Raw genomic sequence first — 27,157 nt, 5'->3', positions numbered from 1 at the left:
TGGTTAGAACGAGCCACTTTTATCCCTAAGAAGTACTTGAGTTGACCTAAGTCTTTAACCTCAAAGACACGACCTAATTGCGTCTTAACCTTATCAATCTACTGTACATCATCTCCAGTCACAATGATATCATCCACATAGACCAAAACAATTGTGCAATAACTATCTACTCCTCGACGAACAAAGCAAGTATGATCTAGGTGACATCTAGAAAACTCCATAGAAAGAATAACCTCAGAAAAACGATAAAACCAGACTCACGGGGACTGTTTCAGGCCATACAAAGACTTAAGAAAGCAACATACATTCCCATAATACTCCCCCTGAAGACGAAACCCTAAAAGAAAGTCTATATAAATAACCTCAGTCAAATCACCATTTAGAAAGGCATTCTTCACACCAAGTTGGTGAAGTGGCCAGGAGTTACACGTAGCTAGGGAGATAAGAAGGCGAACAGTAGAGAGTTTGGCGACAGGAGCGAACATGGCACCAAAATCTTTTCCTGGGGTCTGTATAAATCCCTTAGCAACTAGTCGTGCCTTATACCGATCAACAGTACCATCTGCGAGATATTTCATTGTGAAGACCCATTTACAACCAACAGTCCGCGCCCTAGACGAAAGAAGAACAAATTCCCATGTATTATTGGTTTGCAAAGCACCCATTTCAGCAGTCATAAATTTTGTCCACTGAGGGTCTCATAATGCCTCTAAGACAAACCGAGGAATTCGAATAGAATCAGTTGCGGCAAGGTAGGCTTGATAAAAGGAAGAAAAACCATGATAGGAAACAAACTGGGCAATAAGATGATCAGTAACACACCCCTGCTTACCTTTGCACAGGGCAATAGGTAAGTAAGAGTCAGAAATAGACGGAATAAGAACGGGTATATGTGTGGGGGTAGAAGAGGGTATACTTGAATTCAATGAGGAGGTTGGCAAGGGTGAAGAGGGGTGAGTACGACGAGTGTAGACCTGAAGCGATGGTAGAGACGGAGGAAAAACTGGAGAAGGTAGCACGATAAGGAACGAGTCCTGCAAAGTAGATGTAGCATGATAGTATGGAACATTTTCAAAAAAAGTAACATCAAGAGAGTGGTTGACATGATGAGAAACTGGATCATAACACCTATACCCCTTGGACATAGAGAAGTAATCCAAAAAAATTCATCGAATGGCTTTGTCATCCAATTTCATACGATTGGGGGTCTTGTCCTGAACAAAACACGTGCATCCAAAGACACAAGGTGTAATAGGGAAGAGAATGCTATCAAGTTGAAGAACATGAAGGGGCACCTGTCCCTCTAGGGTACGACTTGGAACCCGATTAAGAAGAAAAGCCGCAGTAAGGACAACCATATTCCAAAATGCCTTTGGAACATGCATTCCGCGAAGAAGACAGCGAACAATGTTCATGAGGTGGCAGTTCTTGCGTTCTGCCACCCCGTTCTGCTCACAAGAGTATAAGGACAAGTCAACTGGTGAAGCATACCCTTCTCATAAAGATGGGTGCAAATACCATCAGATATATATTCCCCCCCCCCCCATTATCAGACCTAAGGGATTTAACAGTAATATTGTACTAAGTCTGAATCATTTTAAGAAAATTAACAAAAATTGAGAGCACCTCAGAACGCGAACGCATGAAATAAATTCAAGTGCAACAGGAGTAGTCATCTATAAATGTAACATAATAGCGATGACCATTAAAGGCAATAACAGGGGAAGGCCCCCACACATCAGAATGAACTAAATCAAATATCGCATTAAACCTATGCATACGAGGAATATAAGAAGTATGTGTGTGTTTAGAAAGTTCACACAAAGCATTGAAATTTATGTCCTCTACAAGCAATTTTTAAAACAGGAAATAAATAACACAAGTGTTGAAAATTGGCATGTCCTAAGCGAGCATGCCATAAATCTAGAGTTTGAGAGGTAAAAGTGTAACTGCCAGATGATGGAAGCACGGAAACCAAAGCAACAGTAGGCTGACATCCAAACACGTACAGCCCATCCTTCTCATACTCCTTGCCAAAAATCCTCTTCGAAGTCAGGTCCTAAAATATGCAGTGAGTAGGAAAAAAGGTAACTGAGCAATTATGAGATTTAGTAATACTACTAACAGACAAAAGATTAAGAGATAGATGAGGGACATGAAGCACAGAATCTAGAGAAATCCCAGAAGATAAAGGGATGATACCCTTGCTGTGGACAGGTGTAAGAGATCCATCAGCAAGACGAACCTCCCTATGGGTGGTGGAAGAAAAAGAAGAAGTAAAGTGGCTAGACTCACTGGTCATGTGATCAGAAGCACCAGAATCAATAAACCATGTCAGAGGAGTAGAGCTAGACTGAGTGACATTAAATGTAGAGGATGTACCTGGAGGCGTAATACCTGAGGCCGCAGTCGATAAAGTTTTAGTGTGAGCTTGAATCTGATCCCAGACAATAGTGAAAATCTGAGTCTGTAGATGTTGCAAGTCAATCGTGCCAAGTGAAGGAGGATCAGTAAATGAGGACTCCACTGTAACAGCACGAGAAGCAGAATGTCCTAAAAATGAAATGGAAGAAGATTGTGGTATCAGATGAGGATAGAGCTGAAAACAACGAGCCTTTTCATGACCAGTTTTCCCACAATGACTGTAAGTAAGACCACTCCATTTACCACGACCACGGCTACCACGACCACAACTCCCTGATCCAGTGGTACGGAGGTCGGAAAAACTCGAGTTGGCAGCTAAGGCCATCTGATCTATAGCTGGAGCAGAAAGAATGCCAGGGACCTGAGTCTGAGGAGGAGGAATACTGCGACGACGCTCATCACTATCGATGATCACAAATATCTCAAATAAAGAAGGTAAAGGAGTGGTGTTGAGGATCTGTGTTCGGAGTGCCTCAAATTCTGGACGTAGGCCCATAAGAAACTAGTAGGTTTGATGTCGAGCAATCTGCTTGACAACATAATCGGTTGCCTCTGAAGACAATTCAACCATAGACACATGGTGAAAAAGTTCTTCCCAACGTGACTGAAGGTATCCAAAGTAATCGGCTACACTCTAAATCCCTTAGGTAGCCTGGACAATGTCCCAATAAAGTTCATAAATCCTCGAGTCATTCTTGGAATGTGCGTATGTCCGAGTAAGCACTGACCATAAAGATGGAACTGTCTCATGGTACATGAACATGGTATAAATGCGCTGCTCCATGGAGTTAAACAGCCACCCAAGGATAGTGTAGTTGTCGATCTCCCATGATTCACATTTTTGGATCAGTTAAAGATGGTTTAGTAACAGTCCTAGAGAGCCATCCAGATTTTCCTCTACTCCTCAGAAAGAGACGCACAGATTGGAACCATGACTGAAAGTTCCGACCATCGAGAAGAGCAGTAGTAATACGTTGAGCTGAGGAGTTAGACCGAAGAACTGTAGCAGAAGTTGTAATTCCCTATTCGAAAGACATTACTTTGGTTTGAAGGGAGATCTAAAGAAGAAATTGTTCAAAATTTCTTAAAGACAAATCCAAAGCCTGCTGTTGTACGCGCAAGACTGAAATAAGGGTCCTAACAACCTGTTGTGGTAATAATAGGACTCAAAGAGGGATCCTACGCCTGCGACTATAATCTCAAGACTAAAAAATAAGATATCCACTGCTGTCACCAGATTCCAGTGACAACGCAAGGAGAGTCCAACACTGGCGCAGGAGAAATTTGAAGCTATTCGGACTGATGCAAAACCAAAAATAAAGGTCCAAAGATGTCGAGACCTATCGTAGGACCAAAGCAAGATAGCCACTGATGTCGCCTGATCAAACCGAAGGGAAAAATCTCTTGCAATAAAGTCGCCTGACCAAGCCGAAACCCAAAATCTCTTACAGTGACACTGTAAGACTAAACCGAAACCCAAATCACTGTCGCCCGACCAAAACGAAACCCAAATCACTATCGCCTGACCAAAACAAAACCCAAATTAGTGTCGTAGGACCAAAACAAAATCCAAATCACTGTTAATTGACCAAAACGAAACTCAAATCATTTTCGTAGGACCAAAACGAAACCCAAATCATTGTCACTTGACCAAAACTACTTGCAGTGAAGTCGTAGGACCAAACAAAGCCAGAAAACCAGTCGCCTGGTTGCAGTGAGGTCGTAGAGATCTATCGCAGGTCAATCAAAGGATCTAAGTTAGTCGCAGGAGTTGTAAGACCAAAAAACAGCCACTATTTGCTATCGCTCACACAAAAAAATGGCTATTACGAAGGAAGAAACCCTAGCATAGGGTATAAGCACAACGCATTATTGCAGCATGTGAAAAAAGTACAAGGAAAAAAAAATTGAACTACCCTTGAGGGAGAAGATCGAATGAGATTGACTCTAGGTTAGGGTTTAGTGAGTGAAGAGAAGAAAGAGATAAAGAAGAAAATTCCTTGGCTCTGATACCAAGAAGAATTTGAGAATAATTGTGTCAAGTCTCTTTGTGAGAGCTTGGTAGTAATTTATATTAATTACAAAGGTTAAATTACAGAAAAGTCATTATAAATAAAAGACTATCACTAATAAGTAATTAAGACTGGAAAGCAACTATAGCAACTAACTAAATTATTTCCAATAACAATATTGTGCCTTAGACACATATGTCCACTCTTACCATTATAAATATGGTTTTTAGCATTAGCTATTACAGTGAATAAAAACTGATGGCATTGGTTTTTCACATAAAGGGATATCTAGCAACAGATCTCTCAACCACTCTGTTTCAGTTCCTACCAACTCTAAGGCAATGAACTCTGATTCCATTGTTGATTTGGGCATACATGTCTACTTAGATTTTCATGGGAAAACCACTCCAACTTGTGTAAAGACATAACCCTTAGTTGACTTAATTTGCTCAGATTTTGAGATCCAATTTGCATCATTGTAACCATGGTTTTATTGGAAATAATCTAGTTGTTATTTTAATTCTAGTTTTAGTCCATTGAGGGTCTCGCAAAGCCTCTGATACAAACCGTCATGGTCCCAGTCTGTGCGACTTTATTTGGGTAGTAAAGGAAATTCGGATGGCTTTTAGACACCGTCACTAAACCACCCCTCACTGATCCTCCTTTACTTAGCACCATTGATTTGCAACAGCTACAAACTCAAATTGCCACCATTGTCCAGGGATCAGATTCATGCTCACACTCACTCATCTTCAATTGTGGCCTTAGTTACTACACCTTCAGGTATGTCCTCTACTTTTCAGGTCATTCAATTTGGCTATGCTCCTCTGACATGGGTTATTGATTCTGGTGCTTATGCTCACATAACTAGTGAGTCTAGCCATTTTACTTCTTCTACTTTTCCTACCACCCATAAGGAGGTTCGCTTTGGTAATGGATCTCTTACACCTATCCACAGTAAGGGTATCATCCCTTTATCCTTTGGGATTTTTCTAAATTTTGTGCTTCATATCCCTCACTTATCTCTTAATCTTTTGTCTGTGAGTAGCATTACTAAATCTCAAAATTACTTAATTACTTTTTTTCCTACTTACTGTATTTTTTTAGGACCCAACTTTGAAGAGGACTTTTGGCAAAGGGTATGAGAGGGATGGGCTGTACTTGTTTGGATCTCAACCTAATGTTGTTCCGGCTTCTGTGTTTCCGTCCTCTGAGAACCACACTTTTTCATCTCAGACTCTAGATTTATGGCATTCTCATTTAGGACATGCTAATTTTCAGCACTTATATTCTTTATTTCCTGATTTAAAAATTGCTTGTAGTGGACACAAATTCAATGCTTTGTATGTGAACTTTCTAAACACACGTATTTCTTATATTCCTCGTATGCATCAATTTAATACAATATTTGATCTAGTTCAATCTGATGTGTAGGGGGCCTTCTCCTATTACCACTTTTAATGGTTATATTGTGTTACATTTATAGATGACTATTCTCGTTGCACTTGGGTTTATCTGATACGTTCTCATTCTGAGGTGCTCCCTATTTTTGTTAATTTTTTTTTAAATGATTCAGATTTTGTACAATATCACTATTAAATCCCTTAGGTCTAATAAGGGGGGGGGGGGGAATATATATCTTATGGGATTCGCTCCCATCTTCAAAAGCATGGTATGCTTCACCAGTTGACTTATTCTTATACTCTTGAGCAGAATGAGGTGGCATAACGCAAGAATCATCACCTCATGAACATTGTCCAATGTCTTCTTCAAGAAATGCATGTTCCTAAAGCATATTGGAATATGGCAGTCCTCACTACGACTTTTCTTCTTAATCGCGTTCTGAATTGCACCTTAAAGGAAGAAGTATCTCTTCATGTCCTTTAATCTAATAGCATTCTCTTCCCCATTACACTTCGAGTCTTTGGGTGCACGTGCTTTGTTTAGGATAGGACTCCCCATCGCACAAAATTGGATAACAAAGCCATTCGATACGTTTTCTTGGGTTACTCCTCTATGTCAAAAAGGTGTCGGTGTTATGATCCAGTTTCTCACCGTGTCATATACTCTCTTGATGTTACTTTCTTTGAAAATGTTTCATACTTCCATGCCACATATCCTTGCAGGACCCGTCTCCTATACTGTTGCTCTCTCTAATTTTTCCTCCATCTTCACCAACACTTAAAGTTTACACTTGTTGCCCTCGCCCTCACCCCTCTACACTATTGCCAACCTCCTCCTTGGATTCAGGTATATCATCTCCTACCTCTACACATATACATGTTCTTATCCCTTCTATTTCTGACTCTCACTTACCTATTGCCCTTCGCAAAAGTAAGTAGGGGTGTGTTACTAATCATCCTATTGCCCAATTTGTTTCCTATCAAGGTCTTTCTTCCTCTTATCAGGCCTACCTTGCACCTACTAATTCTATTCAAATTCCTCAGTCTATATCAAGGCTTTTGCAAGACTCTCAGTGGACTAACACTAGGACTAAAATAACTAGATTATTTCCAATAGGTTTAAAATTTCATCCCATTTCGTACGAAACAATAAGGTTTCGATTTTTCCTAATCTACAAAGGAGATTTGGGGAGAAAAACAGAGAGAATGACAGAGAGGTGCCTAGTTGACGTTGTCGACAGATGCATACTACCATCAGAGATTCCCACCTTTTGGTTTTTCTGATTTTCTTTTAATCTGAAACTTTGAAAGCTTGTCTTTGGTTTTAATCGAATTATTTCCCTTGACCTTGGTCTTCTCTGGAAAACTAGGTTATTTAGGTAACATCCTCATATTTTGGTAAATATTTGAGATACCCTTGGGTTTTAAACTGATGACATCCCCCTTGACCACAGTCTCATTTGAAAGATTAAAAAAAATTAATTTAATGTATCGAATGTTTCAAGATTGTTTCGGTATCATTTTGTTTTTTGAAAAAATCAAAATAATGGATCGAAACGGGATTTTAAACCATGATCGTAACATTCAAGTACATTCGGACTTCCATCAAAATGTAAGTCCAAATCCATGGTTCCCCTCAGAAATCTGAGAACCTTCATTAAAGCTATCCAATTATCTCTATAGGATTACTTGTGTATTGACTTGACACCCCCACAACAAAAGATATGTCTAGGCAAGTACAATTCATCAAATACATCAAACTTCTTATGATCCTCGCATACTCCTTTTTTGACACACTATCACCACTATCATTCTTTAATTTCATGTTTTTTTTTTTGATAAGTATAAATTTTATAAATTAAAAGAAAGAAAGGAGGCTGAGATAGCCCCCAAACTACAAAAGAAGCTAACCAGCAAGAAGGGAAAAGAAATAAAAAGTACAAAAAGTACAAGCCCTGCGGGGGACTACAAGTCACAAATGCTATCCCAATTAAAAACAAAGTCTTGGAAACAAATTCCCTCAAAGTTTTTGCTCAACTTAGACCAAAGGAAAAGCAAACCCAAGATCTCTAAGGTCACCGTGTGAGACGAACTCTCCTTGCTATGAAACACCCTGTTATTGCGTTCTCTCCAAAGACCCCAAGCAATTGCGAACGGAAGGATAGCCCAAAGATATCTCTTTCTAGAATCGAAGATATTCAAACTCCAACCCTCCAAAAGCGCCCAAAAAGATAAAGGAAGTACCCAATCCACCTGAAAACGGGATAAGAAAAACATCTAAATACCTCGAGAAAAAGGACAATGAATAAGAATGTGGTTTCTAGACTCCCCATCCTGAGAGCAAAGAAAGCAAAAATTTGGAGTTATCCACCCTCGATAGATCAAATTATCCAAGGTGAGGATTCTTCCCAAAGAGGCAAGCCAAAGAAAGGACACCTTCGAAGGAACAGGAGCGAACCAAACAATGGATGGATAAAAAGAGATCTCACCCGCCGGCAACAAACAATAATAGAATGACTTAACAGAGAACTTCTTATCCTTGGCCTTGACCCATTCCCTTCTATCTGGCTCGTTCTCTCTTAATTGAATTGAATTAAGGAGATCTAGCAGAGATGTAACATTTGTCAATTCCCAATTGTTGAAATTCCTCCTACATCCCAGATTCCAAGAGTCCGTATTTTCGTCCCGAATCAAACATTGCCTTACTGAGTTATTTTTTTTCAACGAGCAAGCGTACAAGGATGGGAATTGAGTAGATAGAGTTGAAGTTCCGCACCATAGATCCTCCCAAAATCTGACCTTGTCCCCCATCCCAACTTTGTATCTGACTTCCTTTTCAAACTTCTCAGCAACCTTCATTATACCTCTCCACACACTACATCCGTAAATCCCTCTGGGCTCTTCACTATACCACCCAAATCTCTTCTCTCCATATTTTGCCTTAATCACTTTCCTCCACAAATTATCTCTTTCTTCCCCGAATCTCCAAAGCCACTTGCCCAGGAAAGCTTTATTAGTAAGTCTTAGCCCCCGAATCCCCAAACCTCCCTTCTTCTTTGGAGTGCAAACTATCTTCCAATTCACCAAATGATACTTTTTACCATCATTATTGTCATTCCACAGAAAATTCTTCATCAGTCTTTCAATCCTAACCTCTACTGATTGGGGCAGTGAAAACATCGATAAGAAATAAATCAGAATGCTCGTTAAAGTACTCTTAATCAATGTCACCTTACCCCCTTTTGATAGGTATTTGGCCTTCCAAGTACTTAATATCTTTTCCATTTTCTCGACAACTCCCTCCCAAATGTTTTTACTGCAATACGAAGCCCCTAGAGGTAATCCTAAGTAGGACGATGGAAGAATATCACTCCTGCACCCCAAAATCGCAACTAGAACCGGAAGACCCTGCACCTCCCCAACACCAAACTTGCTTTTCTGCAGATTGACGTGTAAACCTGAAATTGCTTCAAAGCAACATAATAAAACTCGGAGAACTCTCAGTTGTTGTCTAGAAGGATCTAAGAAAACTAAGGTATCATCTGCGAATTGCAAATGCGATAACAACGGACCCTCTCTAGACACTCTAAAACCAGATAACCTCCTTATCTCCACCCCCCTCCTGAACAATTTACCCAAAGCCTCAGTCACAATCAGAAATAAAAATGGGGATAAAGGGTCCCCCTGTCTCAACCCCCTGGAACTTCAAAAGTACCCTGCCGGGCTGCCATTGACTAAAATAGAAAAAGAAACTGACGTGATACACTTCATAACCCACCTAATCCACCTAGATCCAAAGCCCATCCTACCCAACATGTACACCAAAAAATCCCAACTCACATGATCATAAGCCTTTTGCATATCGATTTTTCCTACTAGCCCCGCCTTCTTATCTTTGATTCTAGAGTCTAAACATTCATTTGCCATTAACACACCATCAAGAATTTGTCTTCCCCTAATGAAGGCACCTTGCTCAGACCCGATTAACTTCTTCAACACCTCTTTCAATCTGTTGGCCAACACCTATAATTTTGTACACCGATCCCACTAGACTAATGGGCCTGAAGTCACTCAGATCAGACGCTCCCACTTGCTTTGGGATCAAAGCCACAAAGGTACTATTCAGGCCATAATCTAGGCAACATTTTTCCTGTAGCTCCCAAACCACCTTCATGAAATCCTCGGATATAATCCCCCAACAAAACTTGAAAAATTCCATTGTAAAACCATCTGGTCCCGGAGCTTTGTTCCCCCCCATGGAGGCCACTACTAATTTCACTTCCTCCTCCCCTATCTGCCTTTCCAACCACGTCCTTTCTACATCAGTCAACGATTCAAACTCAAGGTTGTCCGGCCGAGGTCTCCTCTCTTTAATTTCATGTTAGGATCAAAAGGAGTTAAAACAGGTATTTTACCAAAATGCCCAAACTTTTTTACTACTCTTTCTACATAGTAGCTATTAAATAGGACATACCATTCATCGTTCTTTGTTATCTTAATTCCAAGCATGACATCAACTTCTCTTAAGTCTTTCACATCAAATTTGGACTTTAAAAAGGATTTGGTCTATTCAACAATTTTAAGCCTAGTTCCCATGGTCAACGTATCATCTATATGTATAAACAAATGATAACACCAGTCTTACCCTTAAATGATAACACCAATCTTACGCTTAAATTTTCTATAAACACACATAGCAATTACCTTTGGATTTATTGTTGTGTTGTTTACGTAGAATTCATAGTTAAATAACTATTTTTTGCAATGGGCAAGACCTAAATGCAAGATGACATACTCTTTTGTATTAGTTGTGGAAGCAAAACTAAAAGATTTTAGTCCCACATTGGATGTGAGAAGAGTTTCACTTGAACTCTTAAAGTCCCTATCACTCTATATTATTTGATTGTGTAATGAATTAAATGGACCTCACACGCACTTGGGGGGTTAAGGCACCGTGGGACTACAACCCATTGTGTTTCGGGGAAACCTAGTGAAAATCCTTTGCATATACGCTGGCAACGCAAATCCTACGCAATAACACACACATGCACCGGCCAAGCTGGGTTGAATCCAAGTTGAGGATCTTTTTACTCAAAATTCCATTGATATTTTTATTCAATCTCAATCGTTGAACTCTCATCTTCTTGAACCATTGGATTAACAATTTCAAGAGTAAATCCTCTAATACATTTTGGACCATTGAGGGTCCTCTAACATCCGGTAACGGGCCAATTAAGTCCCAAATGTCTGTTACCTTTACTCCATTGAAACATTAGGCTACTCTAGACGTTCATCTATAAAAGGAGGGCGTGCCCCAGTATTGGAGATAAAGAAAACGAGTTCCAGCATATCTCTCTCACTTTTATGTTCTCAATCTTTCCTAATGCTTGTATTACAACTGATTGATCAAGTTCGCCGAAGATATGTTATTTCTGAGTACATGGTTAGCAAATTGTGACTGTTAGATCTTGGTAACCAACCACCTGAAATCGACTACACTTTGGATACTATCCAAAGGGGGCAAAATTGGTTTTTTAAGGATATCAACTTCTCCATGCCTCAATCACTTAATCAATCGATAAGTTCTTTCCAACTTTCTTTATTGTCTAATTGTCTGGTTTAGATAGCTTGCATCTGGTTCAAGATCTATATATATCCAACCATCTTAAAACCAACTTTTTTTACCAACTGTTTTTGTATTAGCCGATCAATTACCTTAATCGATAAGCACAAAAATCCCTTATCAGCTCTTGAATCATGGATTTCAAACCTGAACATATTAAACCAGACATGCTGAAACCCGAACCTTTCAATGGAAAATTTTACCGACGATGGAGCCAGAAAATGTTATTTTTCCTTAATGAATGTAGTTTTGTTCTTAAGATGGAAAAACCTGCTGAAAATGACAAACTTTGCAAAATTGGATTAAAGCAAATGGAATTTGTAAAAATTACATTCTATCTTGGTTTGTGAGCATGTTCTATGACATTTATTGTTTATAATTAGTCTAAAGAACTGTGGACTGCGTTAGAAAAGAAGTATGTCACTAAAAATACTGGGGTTAAAACATATATGGTGACTGGGGCGGAACTAGGATTTTTGGTCAGTAAGGATCCAAGTGCTAATGATGGTCGACCAGTAATTTTGATTTCATTCTATGCAAATGTCCCGAATAATTATAGAATCCAGACTTTGTTACTATGGTTCTTGAAACTGAATAATGGTTGAAAGTAAGGACTTTCAAGTCATTTTCATTAGTCTGAATCTCAAGAGATCGAGGCAAAGGGATACATGTTATCAAATTGAAAAACATAGCAGTATCTATAATATCGATTAAAATGTGAGGGGCTAAATCACTGATTTTTTTCTTGAAAAAAAAAAAAATTTGTTCAATGGGCCCAGCAAGGGATGCATGTCTTAGTTTAAATAACACGAGTGTATCTCTAATATCGATCAAAATGTGGTAAGGGGCTAAATCATCAATTTTTTTAGAAAGTTAAATAGAGGTTGAAAGTAAGGGCCATTAATTTATTTTACATTAGTCTGAATCTAAGAAGATTGAGACCAAGAAATGCATATCATCATTTTGAAAAGCACGGGGTTCTCTCTAATACCAACCTCTATTGGGGAGCTAAATCAGAGTTTTTTTACTTTTTTTAATAGAGATTTATCGAGTAGACCACAATCATAGGCGGATTTACAATGAGGGAAGTGGGGGCACTTGCCCCCACAAGAATTTTCAAAGTCTTTTATATTAATGAGCTATTACGACAGATATTAGTGGGCGATAAAAAAATCCCCCACTATTACCCCCACACAAAAAAAATCCACTTTCAATTGCCCCCACAAAATATTTTTTTTCTCTAAGTTGCCCCCACAAATTTTCTCTATTATTAGTTGCCCCCACATGGGCAAAATCTAGGCTCCGCATGGATTGAATAAAAATATTAATGAAACTTTGAGTAAAAAGAACCTCAAAGAAGACCCAACCAAGCACAGCCCAGCTCGGCCCGACTCATGTGTGTGTTTTTTGCACAGGATGCCCGTCGCCAGCACACATATGCCCAGGATTTTTTACAGGTTGCCCTTAAACACAATGGGCTACAATCCCATAGTGACTTCGGCCCCCAATTGCACGTGAGGTCCATTTAGTTCCTCACACAATCAAACAATAGAGAGTGAGAGGGATTTTTAAGAGTTTAAGGAAAACTCTTCTCATATCCAATGTGGGACTAAAATCTTTTAGTTTTGCCTACTGCAGAAAATAGTTTTTTGACTATAAATCCTAAATAAGTAATACAACCTATTCTATGACATGATGATAGCTAGTCTATGGGCATTCCTAAAGGAAACGTATGTGAGAAGAAGAGTATGGCACGCATCTACCAGCTTTGTAGAGAGATAGCCCTCTTCCTCAAGGGAACCAAGACTCTTGCTAAGTATTGTGGCAATTTGAAGAGTTGATGGGAAGAATTGAGCTTCTATGAGCCATTGTTAGAGTTTCCAAATCCTGAGAGTGCTGAGATTCAACGTGCACACAATGAGCACTATCAAATCATTGACTTCCTTGTTGGACTACGTAATGAGTATTCACAGCTCCATACCCATATTCTAGTTACCTCTCCACTTTTCTCAAGACCGTCTATTCTATTGTTCGCAATGAAGAGGAGAGTCATAATGTGATGTCTATTGCTCAGTCACAACATGCACATGTGCATGATCGTGCAACATTTGTTACCAAATCTCATAAGCCTACTGAGGCGCAAAGTCATGGTCATGGCCGTGGTCATGTGATACAGAGTGGTGAGGGAAGAAGATATAATACGGGACAGCAAATCTGGTTTGGAAGAAGGTTGATGATTTGGGCTACGATAGAATTACCAAAAAGGTATAGGGTAAACCCAAAAGGGTAAGGGTGGTTGCAAGGTGTAATAACGACGTCTTGTAAAGGTTAGGTATTTGCATTTTGCAACAGCAGCTACCATGACCAACTCTTTCACCCATTCATTGCCACACCGTCACCACCATCACTATCATTCTCGCCGTCGCCGCCACCACCACCATGACCATCATTACCACCTCCACCATTACCAACAAGACAATACCACTACCACACCAAATACAATGTTTATGGATCATGTAAGTTATGCCATTTCAATTGCTAGGTGTTGAAAACTATATTCTAAAACAAACAGTTTTTCCAATGAATTTTTACGTGAAATATCATCAAAGCTTTATCCCAAGAACTTGGGGTCTACAAAATAAGTTCTATTCCTCCATTCAATTTTATTGAAGCCATGTCTTCTATTCATTTAACTGTGTTCGAAGTTTGATGTCATTTTGGAATGTTTCTGTAGAAGATTCTAATTTCAGCCGAGAGCAGGACGAAACATTGAATACTTTTGGATCATATTGAAATGATAGTTTCAACCTTGGTTAAAACCACAAAGTTTTGTAAATATTCAAGTGACACAAGCAAACAGTTAAAATAAATAACATAAAAAAATAGTCCTATAAAAATTGCATATAGAAAAATTAATTTTTTCGAATGCAAATTTTTGGCAAAACGAATAGTGCCTACAATCTAAATGCAAGGATTCTCATCACTCTTACAAAAAATACCTAGCATCTATCAACAAAAGGAGGGGGGAGGGGGACATAACTTTGCGACTTAAATAACAGAGATTTTGAAAGTTTATGAAGAAAATGAGGAAATATCTTAATAGATATTGGGATGTTAGAAAAAAGACGTACAAAATCTTTGTGATAGCCTTCCTCCACATCTATACCACATGAGAGAAGGGGATCTTCCAACAAATTGGATTTCCTGCAAAGTAAAAGATATCATACACAGACACTCATTGGAGCTCGATGGTAAACAAAAAAATCACATGTTGTGTTTCTCCGGATGCAAATAATAAGCATTGAAAGTGTATAAAAATCATCAGAACAAACAATTCATGGTATTAACCAATTTCTTTATAATCACAACCACGATTTAAATTTCCAATCTTGCTAAGCATTTCAACAAACTAACAAAAGGGGCGTCTCCATTTTAATGGTGTTGCATTATAGATGTGGGACCCACATTAAATATCATCCAAAACAATGTATTTTAAAAATATATTTGAATTTAAAATTAAAAATGTGATAACCCCAAACTACACTCATCTAGCTAAGTCGGGTCACTTTCGGATTCTTGATTTCAATTATCAAGAATTTTCTTGAATCACATTCTAAGACCCCTCGATCGAGGCGAGGGAATGAAGAGTTTGTAGTTTAGTTATTTCGTGTTGATTTAGTGTATATAAAACTATTAGCGCCAAAAGGAATTATCATACAATCATAGTTTTGCCTCTTAACAATTTCTCGATTTGTGTTAAAGTTAGATAAGAATTAAATGTTGACCAATGAATTAATTATTGGAAATAATATAGTCTCTTTAGTTAGCTTAGTTTAATTCTATATAAGGGCATTTATGTCTATTCACACTATGTAAGGGCATTTATGTCTATTTACTTTTTAGGTTTTGTATATATATATATCAAGCTCTCATTAATGAATGAGAACTTGAGAATTAATGTTCTATAATTCTTTTTGGTATCAAAGACAAAAAAGAGATCATGTGACAACCCCTATTTAGTTTTCTATTTTCCTGCGATTTTGGATCCTTGAAGACTCACCACAAGACTCCCTATCCTCTTCTCTTCTTTTCCCATCATTCTTTTTTATTGTTGAGACCCAACGACCTACACAATAGGGTTGTTCTTGTGACTATAGACTATTTTTGACTATAGACTATAAGCTTGAGGAACTTTGACCAAATAATATACACAAAAGGACAGTGGATTAAAATATGATTAACAGATTCCCCGTCTCTCAAGCAGAGGGGACAACAATTAGGGGTGATCCATCCCCGCACAATCAGATTATCCAACGTAAGAATCCTACCGAGGGACGCCAACCAAACAAAGAAAGATATTTTAGAGGGGACTAACCTTGACCAAATAAGGGAAGTCGAAAGTCTTCGCTCTGTATTAGCAGTAAGCCACATGTAGAAGGATCTGACTGAGAATCTCGAGTCCTTAGCCCTTATCCACTCCCATTTATCCTGTTCGCTTTCGTTGATGTGAAATGTATGCAGAAGATCAAGGAAAGATGTCACTTCGGTTAGCTCCCAGTCATTAAAGTTCCTTCTGAACCCCAAATCCCAAGTAGGACCAGACTCATTGCCAATCAAACACTGCTGGATAGAACAGTTCTTCTTAATAGAACAAGCGTACAAAGATGGATCTTGAGAAGCCAGAGGCGAGGTGCCACACCAAATATCCTCCCAAAATCTAATTTTGTCTCCCATACCTGCTTTGAACCTAATCCCTTTTTGAAAATCCTCGCTTACCTTAAGAATCCCTTTCCAAACACTACAACCGTACGAACCATTCGACTCGCCACTATACCATCCTAACCTCCTCTCCCCGTATTTGGCCTTAAACCTTCCTCCACAGACTACCCCTCTCCTCACCGAATCTCCACAACCATTTTCCTAACAGAGCTCTATTAGCTATTCTAAGACCCCTTATGCCTAGCCCCCCATTCTTCTTAGGTGTGCAAATAATTTTCCATCTGACTAAATGATACTTCCTCCTACCTTCCCTATCATTCCACAAGAAGTTCCTCATAAGCCTTTCTAATCTACCTTCAACAGACCTCGGGAGCGTAAACAAAAAGAGGAAATAAACCGGGATACTAGATAAAGTGCTTTTGATCAAAGTTACTTTTCCTCCTTTCGACAGATAATTTGCCTTCCACATGCTCAACCTTTTCTCCATTCTCTCGATCACTCCATCCCAGATTCTAATACTATTATATGGAGCTCCCAACGGTAGACCCAAATAAGACGTGGGCAAGGTATCATACCCACAACCCAACGTTGTGGCCATCAAATGAATATCCTGATTCTCTCCTACCCCGAACAATTTACTTTTCTGCAAGTTAATATGCAGACCTGACATAGCCTCAAAGCAGCACAATAAAACCCAAAGTACCCTCACCTGATCTTTCGAATGATCCAAAAAAATAATTGTGTCGTCCGCAAATTGAAGATGAAAAATCAATGGTCCATCTTTGACCCTAAACCCCGATAGCTTACCTAAATCAACCGCTCTTCTAAACAATCTACCCAAGGCTTCAGCTATAATAAGAAACAAGAACGGAGATAAGGGGTCCCCTTGTCTCAAACCTCTCGTACCCCTAAAAAAATCCGCGGGGCTCCCATTGACAAGAATCGAGTACGACACCGTAGTAACACATTTCATTATCCAACCAATCCACTTCTCTCCAAAACCCATCCTTCCCATCATGTACTCTAAAAAATCCCAATTCACATGATCGTAAGCCTTTTGCAAATCAATTTTCCCAATCATCCCCTCTTTCTTACTCTTAATCCTAGAATCAATACACTCATTGGCCATCAAAATACCATCTAGAATTTGTCTTCCCCTAATGAATGCCCCTTGCTCGTCACTAATCAGACTAGGGAGGACTGTTTTCAACCTTGATGCTAGTACCTTGGATATAATCTTATACACTGAGCTCACAAGACTGATGGGTCTGAAATCTTCTATCTTCTCCGCCCCAGTTTTTTTAGGGATTAATGCCACAAAGGTGCTATTGAGACTATAATCCAGATACTTCTTATCTTGCAATTCCTTGATGACCTCCATAAAATCTTTCGAGATGATATCCCAACAATGTTTAAAAAATTCCATGTTAAATCCATCTGGTCCAGGTGCTTTCCTATAGAAGGACACTCATTCCACCAATTCCTAATGAGATATATGAAGTTGGGTTGAATCAGCCACATATTCTCAAATCTAAAGGGGAGAGGGTGTTGTCTAGGGTGCCCTGCTTCCAAGAAGATTGGTGAATGATCAGAAACAGGACTAGGTTTGGCTAACTGAATCACATTTTGAAACTTCTCCTCCCACAAGTTATCTACCAGAAACCTGTCTAATCTGGACATCCTTACGTTATCTTGATTGTTAGACCACGTGAATCTCCTACCCAAAAGGGGAAAGTCCATTAAGTAATGTCTACCTATGAATGCATTGAAATCTCTCATCCCCTTAGAAATGTTCGATCCCATGTTCTTCTCATATGAAAATCTGGTAACATTAAAGTCCCCACCCAAAACCCAAGGTTTCTCCCAATATCCCGCAATATCTTCCATTTCCTCCCAGAATTGCACCCTCTCCCTATTGATGGTTGGGCCATAAATCCCGAAAAACACCCATTGAAAATCATCATTCCAAATCCTGCACAAAATAGAGATCGAGAAAGCTCCTACTAAATTGTCTGTCACTTGGATCCATTTTTTATCCCACATCATGAGAATACCACCGGTTGAACCTAGGGCAGGAAAAGCTATCCAGTCAATGTTTCTCCCCCATATTTCCTTAATGGTTTTATCATCACAACTTGCTAACTTCGATTCTTGGAGAGTGACAATTAAGGGATTTATCCTTCTAATAAATGCTTTCACTGCTGCCCTTTTCCTCCTATCCCCCAGCCCCCTTACATTCCAAGATAAAACTTTGAGCGACATTGGACACCTAACAAAGACCCAAAACAGCCAAGGATACCTACCTCTTCTCCAACCTAACCAACATCTTTTCCGCTCTTGGTCTGATTAAAGTCCTTGTCATCTCCAAAGGAGCAACCACCACCACCTCATTATTCACACCGTCCCTATAACTCCTAATCTCCTGAGATTTCTCGTACTCTTCTTGCTCATTTATCTCCTCAATTCCATACACTTGATTAATGTTATTGAAGTCCTCTTCTAGAATATTTCTATCTCGTAAGTCCCCGACTGCCACTCTCAAAATTAGGGAAGACTCCCTATCCTCTGTCTCTGAAACTAAGCCAAATTCTTCTGCCATATTCAATGCTTCGTTAACAAGCCATTCCACCGTCTCCAATTCTGTCCTCACTATCCCTTCCTCACGGGTTTCCATTCTCGGTTCACCTATGTCTCTGTCATCCCAAATTCCATCACTGTACACTTCTGTTCGATTTTCAACTTCCATCTTCCTTGTTCTCTGAGTAGAGGTTAATGACACCAAAGCTAACTGATTGTCATCTTTCCTGTTCTCCCTTCTACTAGTCTTCTCTCGGACAAGCTCAAAGGAATAAATGGAATTGGTAGTGGCTGAAGAGAACTGAGACCTGTATTGAGAGAAAACAACACAAGGACCACACAAAGAAGTATCTAAAGACAGAAACAACGATGCAAACGTCGAACAATGATGACCACTTAAACTGGGATACTCACCAAGAGACACCGAAAAAACCTGAGGTAGAGAAAATGGGCCAGTAATGACTATCACCATTGAATTACCCGCGTTCTTATGCCCGTCAGATCTACTGCCTGAAGAGTTGGCAACTTTCAACCTATCTGAATGTCGCCAAAGATCAGCTCGCAATCTATCCCAAATTCTGGTCACTGCAACTAGATGGTGAACACAATTCTCGTCTCCACTTTTCTTCTGCCATTGCTCTTCTAGTGTCTTCGCTGCCTCAACTGACTCCACTGCGGAATAGGATTTAACTGAATTCGATGTATAACGGTCTGTGTCCTTAGTTCCCAAACCACTATCAAATGTCTGACTCTTTTCCTGTTTGCCCAACTCTCTTCTCCTAAACGAACAAAGTTCCAATAACTCTCTAGTATTGCTTGCTAAGATCCCATTCTCAGGCTGCAACCCTGCTGTCAACTGCCCATCCACCATTTGCTCATCGTTGATCCTTTCCACTAGCTTGGACTGGCCTTGTGGAGATGATCGCAATCCTTTGACCAGATTCTGACCGGAAGTGTCACTAATATATTCTAAAGGAAGATCCGTACGAACCTCTTTGATGCATCTCTCCAATGGGTTCCCCATCTCTAAATTCCTTTCTTCTACACGATTCTGCCCCTGTACTCTGAGATCTTTCCCACCAAACCCATTTGCCTCTCCCACGTTGATCACTGTATCATCGGCTGCACCTTCCTTACAAACCTCTTGATCCAACGCCTCGTTTGCGTCTCTACCTTTGGGAACCAAGAGTTTAGAAAATGTCGACTTGAATACCTTCATGAATCTGTTTCTAATGGTCTTTCTTATGACTCTGATTATGCGATTAAAGCCATCGTGGGCCTTCTTCATTTTCATGTCACTCCTCTCAGTCGATGGGCCTAATCGAACCTTAGCCCTCCTAACATGAAATGTTGTCTTTCTAAATCGGTCTGGGTCTGAGGCCTTCTTGAGTATACTATCCCCTGTTGGGCCTACGCAGCCCAGCCCCTTATTAACCGTGTAACCACTTGAGTCTTCTATGGGCCGAACGACTTGTCCATGGGCCCCAACACTCCTCAGCCCGAACCCAGATCCAGATCCTTTGGGCTTTGTTTTCTCCACTAACCTATTCTTACGTAGCCATTTAATGTTTTCTCCACTAACCTAGGTTTTCCTGTCTCCGGCCTTTCTACTTTGTTTTGTAATAACAAGTCTGCCATCATGCTTGCTTCTCATTCAATCATTCATGACAGAACCAAGCATATAGAGGTTGATGCTCACTTTCTTAGGGAGAAAGTTCGCTCTAGTGCTCTACAGACAGTCTTTATATCTTCTTCAGAACAACTTACTGATATGCTTACAAAGTCTGTTGATCCATCCGTCACTAACTCTCATCTTGTCAAGCTGGGTTTAGTTGATATATTTGCTCCAGCTTGAGGGGGAGTATTGGAAATAATGTAGTCTCTTTAGTTAGCTTAGTTTAATTCTATGTAAGGGCATTTATGTCTATTTACTTTTTAGGTTCTGTATATATATATATATATCAAGCTCTCATTAATGAGAACTTGATAATTAATGTTCTATAATTATTTTTTAATCTAGTGATCGAATATCACCAATGAGTATCCCTCAAAAAATTACTTAAGATAGATTATAACATCACCTAAATTGGAGTAGAAACGAATCTCAAGGAATTACCTTGAGATAAGTGAAAAATAAAAAGATAGGATTTGATCGGGTATGATCGATGGATAGATATCAAGAAATTAAGCAAGATAGACTATTAGATCGTGTAAATCAAACCCCTGAGACATTGCCTCGAGATTTGCATAAACTACTCAAACTTTGTAGCTCATTTTTTCTACATATTATTGAAATACATTGATTTTTTATGACATAAAACATATCCCTACTTGGTACGCCATCAACAACTCAAATTCGCAAACAAATGCAAGCACATTCGCTTATGAATTTATTCATTTATGTCTGCTTAGCAAGATCGAATGGAATCAATTTATGTCTGCCTAGTTATCTTTTTTTCATTGATGGTTAGCTTACAAGCTAGTGGTAGCCTACTATTCCAACTTAATCAATTTTTTGGTGGGTAAAACTTAAAAAGAATCCACTTAACTAAATCAAAATGGATATTTCCCAAAACCCTTTTTTTTTGCAATGTAGAAATCAATATATCAACAAGTACAGAAAAGGAAATTAAGTAGAGAGTTGCTTCGGCATTGACTGTTGGATCCTTCAATCCATTTTTATTACTCGAGCTCTTTTGTTCTTCTTCGTCACGAAGGAAGGACTAAGGGTTTGCATGGGTTTGAAGAAGGTCCAGAGGTTTCTCTTGTTTTTTTGTCTTGGGAGCTTGAATCATCGTCATCTTAAGAGAGAGAGCGAGAGAAAGAAGGGAAATTTAGCATTCAAGACGTTGCAAAGTAAAAATGAAAGAAGATGGATAAGAAGAGGGAATGCATAGGAGAAAATATGAGTGACTTGCACATAGACATCGGTGGGGTGTTATGGTTTGTGGAGCTTGATGATACTAGTCAAGAAGTATTATTCATTTCCCAAGGATATTTTCATAATTTCACTGGTATTATGTAAAACCCTAGCTAGGTTTTTCCTGGTGGTATATATATATATATATATTTTCGGTGAAAGGGTGTACTATAACTGTGAATTTTCTCTTCATAATGGAATCGGTGTGATCCATGGACGTACCTCAAACTTGAGGGAATCACATAAAAATCTATGTTTCGTGCGTGATTGCTTCTTGCATTATTTTTTCTTTCTTTATTGTTCTTGGTTCGATTTCTCTACAAGTGCCATGATCAATTGTTGTATTCATTCCCAGGACTTGTTTCACCATGAACAAAGGCCATGATTTTGGCTCAAAATGATGGACCTTGCTGTATTTGTTTACAAGAGTAATCACCAAGAGCCACAAATGGTAAAGTGTCACAATTGAAAATGCAATAATTCCTGGTGTACCAAGCAGGCAATAATCTGGCTAATCATTAACTTTTTAGTGGATGTAATTATGATAAAAATAATCTATATACCACTAATCTAGACGGTCATCTTAAAAGTTGTTAAACTAACAACTTTTGCATTCTAAACTTTGAAATTATAATGAATTACTAGAACTAATTTATCTAGATTAAACATAACTCATAGGTTTAGGGTAGGAGAATGGGACCTATTAGGGGACATATAATGCTTTACAGGCATATGATCATTATGCTTCAACTGGGTTATTCTATTCCACTTCTTAGAAAGAAAAGAACTTAAATCAAAATACTTAATAACATAGTAATATATTTATACGAAACTTCTACCCCGAACATATGAAATGGAACAATCGATAATCAAGTGGAATCCAATCCACAAAATAATTTGAACTATGGACAGCGTTGTTGTGGTGAAGGTCGTAATGCAATAGGAATAATTACCGCAAGGCATGTGGTGGAGAATGCTAACATCCCCATAAGGTCTTGGACGTTAGCATATATATACATGCCACTACAAATTTATCCCACATATGCTAAAGCATAATGAAAGCAAGAAAGAGAACCAAAGGAATCTGATTTTATGGTACTAACGAAATTTCCATAAAATAAGATTTTAATATGGATATCATTTAACAAGCATAACATTTTGAGGGAAAGATAAAGCAGATAATACCTGCATTTAGTAGAAGTGTGCTTTACCCTAACAACGTTGACAAATGCACCAAAGATGACATCCACCAGAACAAAACAACTCTCTTTAATACATTTCATTACCTATAACATAATTGTTTATGTAAATTTTAGTGTTCTATACTGCATGATTTCAAATATATACACTTCAGCTCTAAAGTAATTACATGAGACAAGTTACCCATAAATGAGAAAGCCACATGTGCTAGAAGGATTTGAAGTGGAATAGTTCCAAGGAAAAGTTGCCTGGAAGGGCGACATAGGCCATCCTTCCTAGATGTAGTGGAATGGAGAAATAGTATTCATGTTGCAGCCCCCAATATTTGGGATAAGGCATAAGATGAAGAAGTTAACCAGAAGGTTTTTGTAATAGGTCCAGATGTGCAGTGTTACAGAAGATAACTTTTTTCCGGAAACTAATTAGAACAAAGCTCAATGCATGAGTGGCACTAATTCACTCGCAACAATATCACATCTTAGCCTTGTTGCATAATCAACAACAAGCAATATGTGACAACTCAAGGGCTCTACCAACACTAGGATGATCCAGATTAACGATCATGTGTTCCACATAGTATCTTAAATACTTAAAAAGGCCTGGGTTTTCGGTTAAGAAACACTCTACCCATAATAAACCTTTAAAATTTGCTAGTCAATTACTTGACATTCTACGCAGCAATCATAAGGCCATCCAAGCCCACACACCATTAACAAACCTTTAAAACACAGCAATGGGTGTTGGAACAACAATCTAACATCACAATTCCCATCAATAACAATGTGGCATGGTGAGAAGAAACCAATAGAATTGACAATAATACCTCCAATGATGAAAATGTTGTCAATAAGTTAGGAATCTCCAAGAGAGATTTTAGAATCCACCAGAAACAAAGGACATTGTTACAAAACACGAAGAACCAATAGTCACACTTCCAGAAGAGCATAATAGTAACCTACAATGTAAAATAGTGACAAAGACCAGAAGCCAAGTGTCAGGATCACAGATTATGAACAAATCTCATAGTGGCGTATACAACAAGTTGAGTTCAAAAAGTTTACCCAGACCAACAATTGAGAACATCGAAAAACCCATTCATGATAGATAATATTTTGTCCTTCAAGTGCTTTCTTTGAAAGAAAAACCATATCATACAAAGATAAGCATGCTCCGAGAGCGGGTAAGAGATAAAACAAAACTTTCTCCACTGGGTACATCTGTGTAATCTATAGAAGGAAAAAATTCGAAAATATTAATTGTTATCTTCAAATGGAAATCACAAGAAGAAAATAAAGCCCATTGCTTTGATACTTCTACAAGAAGCAATTCATAAACATCAAACAAAGAATGCACACCTTCTTGTTAGAGGTAAAAAAGAGTGACATGGTTCGAAACAATGCTTTTAAAGGCATTGAAGCTTTAAGGAAAGACCATTTTCCCCTCAAAGGATGATACCATATTCAAGGAGCATTGACAATGCTTATGCCATAGGGGATACGCGCCTTTTTTGCATTTTTGGACTAAGCCATTCACCTTGTGGGGATGTGTCGTATCTTTTTTTTCCAATTTGTTTAAATGGCTTCATTACATAATAGTCCTTATAATTATAGAGTTGTCCTTACTATAACATTTAATCTACATAAAGGTTAATAGAGTATGCATAACTTACTGGTATGCTTGTAGTGTTCTACTTCTTTTACGAGGGTGATTATTACACTTCAGTATCACTTTTTTGCTTGAAGGATCGAAACTTGGAAGACATTTGAAACTATTAATATGATTCAATTTTCATTTGCTAAATGTTGATTAAGGATTTGGTTATTAAACTTACGAAAATGAAATTGCAGATTGTCATTTTTTTTAAATGAACATTCTCTAGTTTTCTCTTTGATTAAAAGTCTTTTCATTTATTTGTTCGAACATTTAAATATTTATCTATTTAGGAAATGCATGCTTGTGAGGCTTGCACCTTCCTGTGGCTAGTGAAATGCCTTATCTAGTGCCTTAATTTTTAAAAACACTAGATTAAAATATCATATTACCTCAATTATCTTTGTTTGAGACTTTTCATTTTCTGAAGTATCAATAGAATACATAGGGGTATTTCAAGAAAATTAACATTATTAATTATGTAATTTCTTTATATGTACTAATAAAGTAATGCTATAAAATTTGAAAACTCAACTAAAATGGAAAGTTTGTCTAGTCAAGTTAACTAGAAAAAATATTAACATCTTTATGGTTAGATCCTTCTATTAGGGGTACCACTCCCACTCCCAAACCTCTTTCTCATGCTTTGGGAGCTAATTCCTTTCCAAAGCCTCACAATCAAAATTATTGGAACTCGCTCCTAAAATGTTGGAACTTGTTATCAATGAAGAACCTCATTCCATCCACCATAATAAGTACTTTTACTTTCTTAAAGAGACATTGATCCTTTATGTTTTAATTAAATATTAATGACTATTTCTATTAGAATACAACAATAAAGTGAGTGATAAAAAAGAAAAAATATATATTGTCACAATTACATTGAAAACCTTCCAAGTAAACCAAAGTGTTGTAATAGTTATAGGATAATGTGAATAAATACAATATGAATATTTTTTATGGGCACAAAAAAGCAAGTAGCCCCATGGTTCCAGTTCCAAGTTATGTCCCACCACGAGCTGAATATCACTAAAAGTGGTAAAGTCAATCTTTGTTTCCAGTTCCCCCAATTCATAATATCCAGCACCACATAGATTTAGTGTTAGAATCGTCATTGCCCCAATTCACCACACTAAGTATGAATCCTAAGGAGCACAAGGAAATGCAACAATAAATTGATGAGTTACCCTAAAAGGTGTTAGTGAGGTGAAAGCATGAACTCATGTCCGGCACCAGCATCACTCACATTGAAGATAGATGGATTATAGCACATGAGCATCAATTGTTGAGCCATCAACCAAATCACTATCAACTATCATTTATTATTACTCATTTAGATGACATGTTGGATATGTTAAGCTTTTCCAAGTTGCACTACAGGAGCGGTTATCATCAGATTCACATTCGTTCCAAGATGAATGGAAGCTACCTTTTAAGTCACAAAATGGGCTTTATGACTGGTTTGTGATGCCATCCGGTTATCTAATGTATTGAGTACCATTATGTGTATGATGAACCAGGTACTTTGTCCTTTTCTTGGTCTTTCCATTGTTACCTATTTTGATGATATACTTATTTTTATTACTAGCACACAAGCACATCTTGACCACTTGCAGCAAGTGTTAACTGTTTTATGGTAGGAAGAGTTATATTTGAACACAAAGAAGTGTTCTTGCCTGACTAGTAGTGGTGTTTAATGTTTCATTCGAGTGGTCAGTGAGAATCTAGAAAAAGTGTCTATGATTACATGTTGGCCAACCCCTCAGAACATCACAAATGTGTGCAATTTCATGGCTTGGCCACTTCTTGTTGTCAATTTTTAAAGAATTTGAGCACTCTTATTTCAACATCCATTGATAGTCAGAAGGAAGGCAATCAAAGTGGGCAAAGGAAGCTGCAAAACCTTTCAACTTGTCAAAAAGAAGGTTTTAAAACACTAGTTTCAACTTCAAGATTTTGATAAGATTTTCAATGTTGAATGCAATACATTACATGTTAGCATTGTACGAGAAGGTTGACCCGTGGCCATCTTCAATGAGAATTTATGTGCTGGCCAAGATGAATTACTCTACATACGATGTGGAGTTCTATGCAATTGTCCAAGGATTAAGGTATTTGAGGCACTATTTGGCATAGCACAAGTTTGTTCAGTACTCTGATCATGAGGGTTTGAAGCATTTCTCTCCAGAGGAAACTTAAACTAAGGATGCTAATTTGATTTAGAAGCATAGGGTTGGGAGCTAAAATCGAGTCACAGACGTACTCAGAAGAAGAAGACCTTTAGGAACTATGTCAATAGAGGTGACTAGGTTTCATTTAGTACAAGACCAGTACCCAACTGATAGTTATTTCAGATCTATTTGACTATGGTGCTCACAGAAGAAAATCCAAGTGGACAAATATCTTTTCCATGATGATGTTTTAAAAGAAAATCTTGTAAGTGTGACAAAAAGTTCATTACAGGATGTGATCATGGTAAAATTTCATGTCACTTGTCTTGGTTGTGGCTTTGTAAGATAGAACTTTAGTGACTGGAAAAATGTTATTTTTGGCCCAAGATGAGGAAAAGGACCGTTGTACAGTTGATAGATATGTGGTGTGTCAAACTTCAAAGGCATGTACAATAACC

The 27,157-nt window shown here is 38.3% G+C and overlaps 1 protein-coding gene across 4 annotated transcripts in view; it reads right to left on the bottom strand.

The window, feature by feature from the left end:
- Positions 1 to 27,157, bottom strand: part of ABCC13 (multidrug resistance-associated protein 11) — a 96,720-nt gene that overhangs the window by 65,509 nt on the left and 4,054 nt on the right. For 3 of the 4 annotated variants that reach the window (XM_086419173.1, XM_086419171.1, XM_086419172.1), the window contains exons 4-7: positions 23,940 to 24,104; positions 23,702 to 23,833; positions 22,864 to 22,964; positions 14,594 to 14,666 (exon numbers count right to left, since the gene is read on the bottom strand). In XM_086419173.1, the coding sequence (XP_086275299.1) occupies positions 14,594 to 14,666; positions 22,864 to 22,964; positions 23,702 to 23,833; positions 23,940 to 24,104 (471 nt within the window). Of the gene's footprint in view, positions 1 to 14,593; positions 14,667 to 22,863; positions 22,965 to 23,701; positions 23,835 to 23,939; positions 24,105 to 27,157 lie in introns of those variants that run through there. The other variant, XM_086419174.1, reaches the window with a different exon arrangement.

The sequence above is a fragment of the Akebia trifoliata genome, chromosome 12, assembly GCF_017979445.1.
Source record: "Akebia trifoliata isolate Shusen 1 chromosome 12, ASM1797944v1, whole genome shotgun sequence".
Lineage (NCBI taxonomy): Eukaryota > Viridiplantae > Streptophyta > Magnoliopsida > Ranunculales > Lardizabalaceae > Akebia > Akebia trifoliata.
The sequence above is the reverse complement of the archived record's forward strand: the minus strand, read 5'-3'. Positions and strand labels throughout refer to the sequence as shown.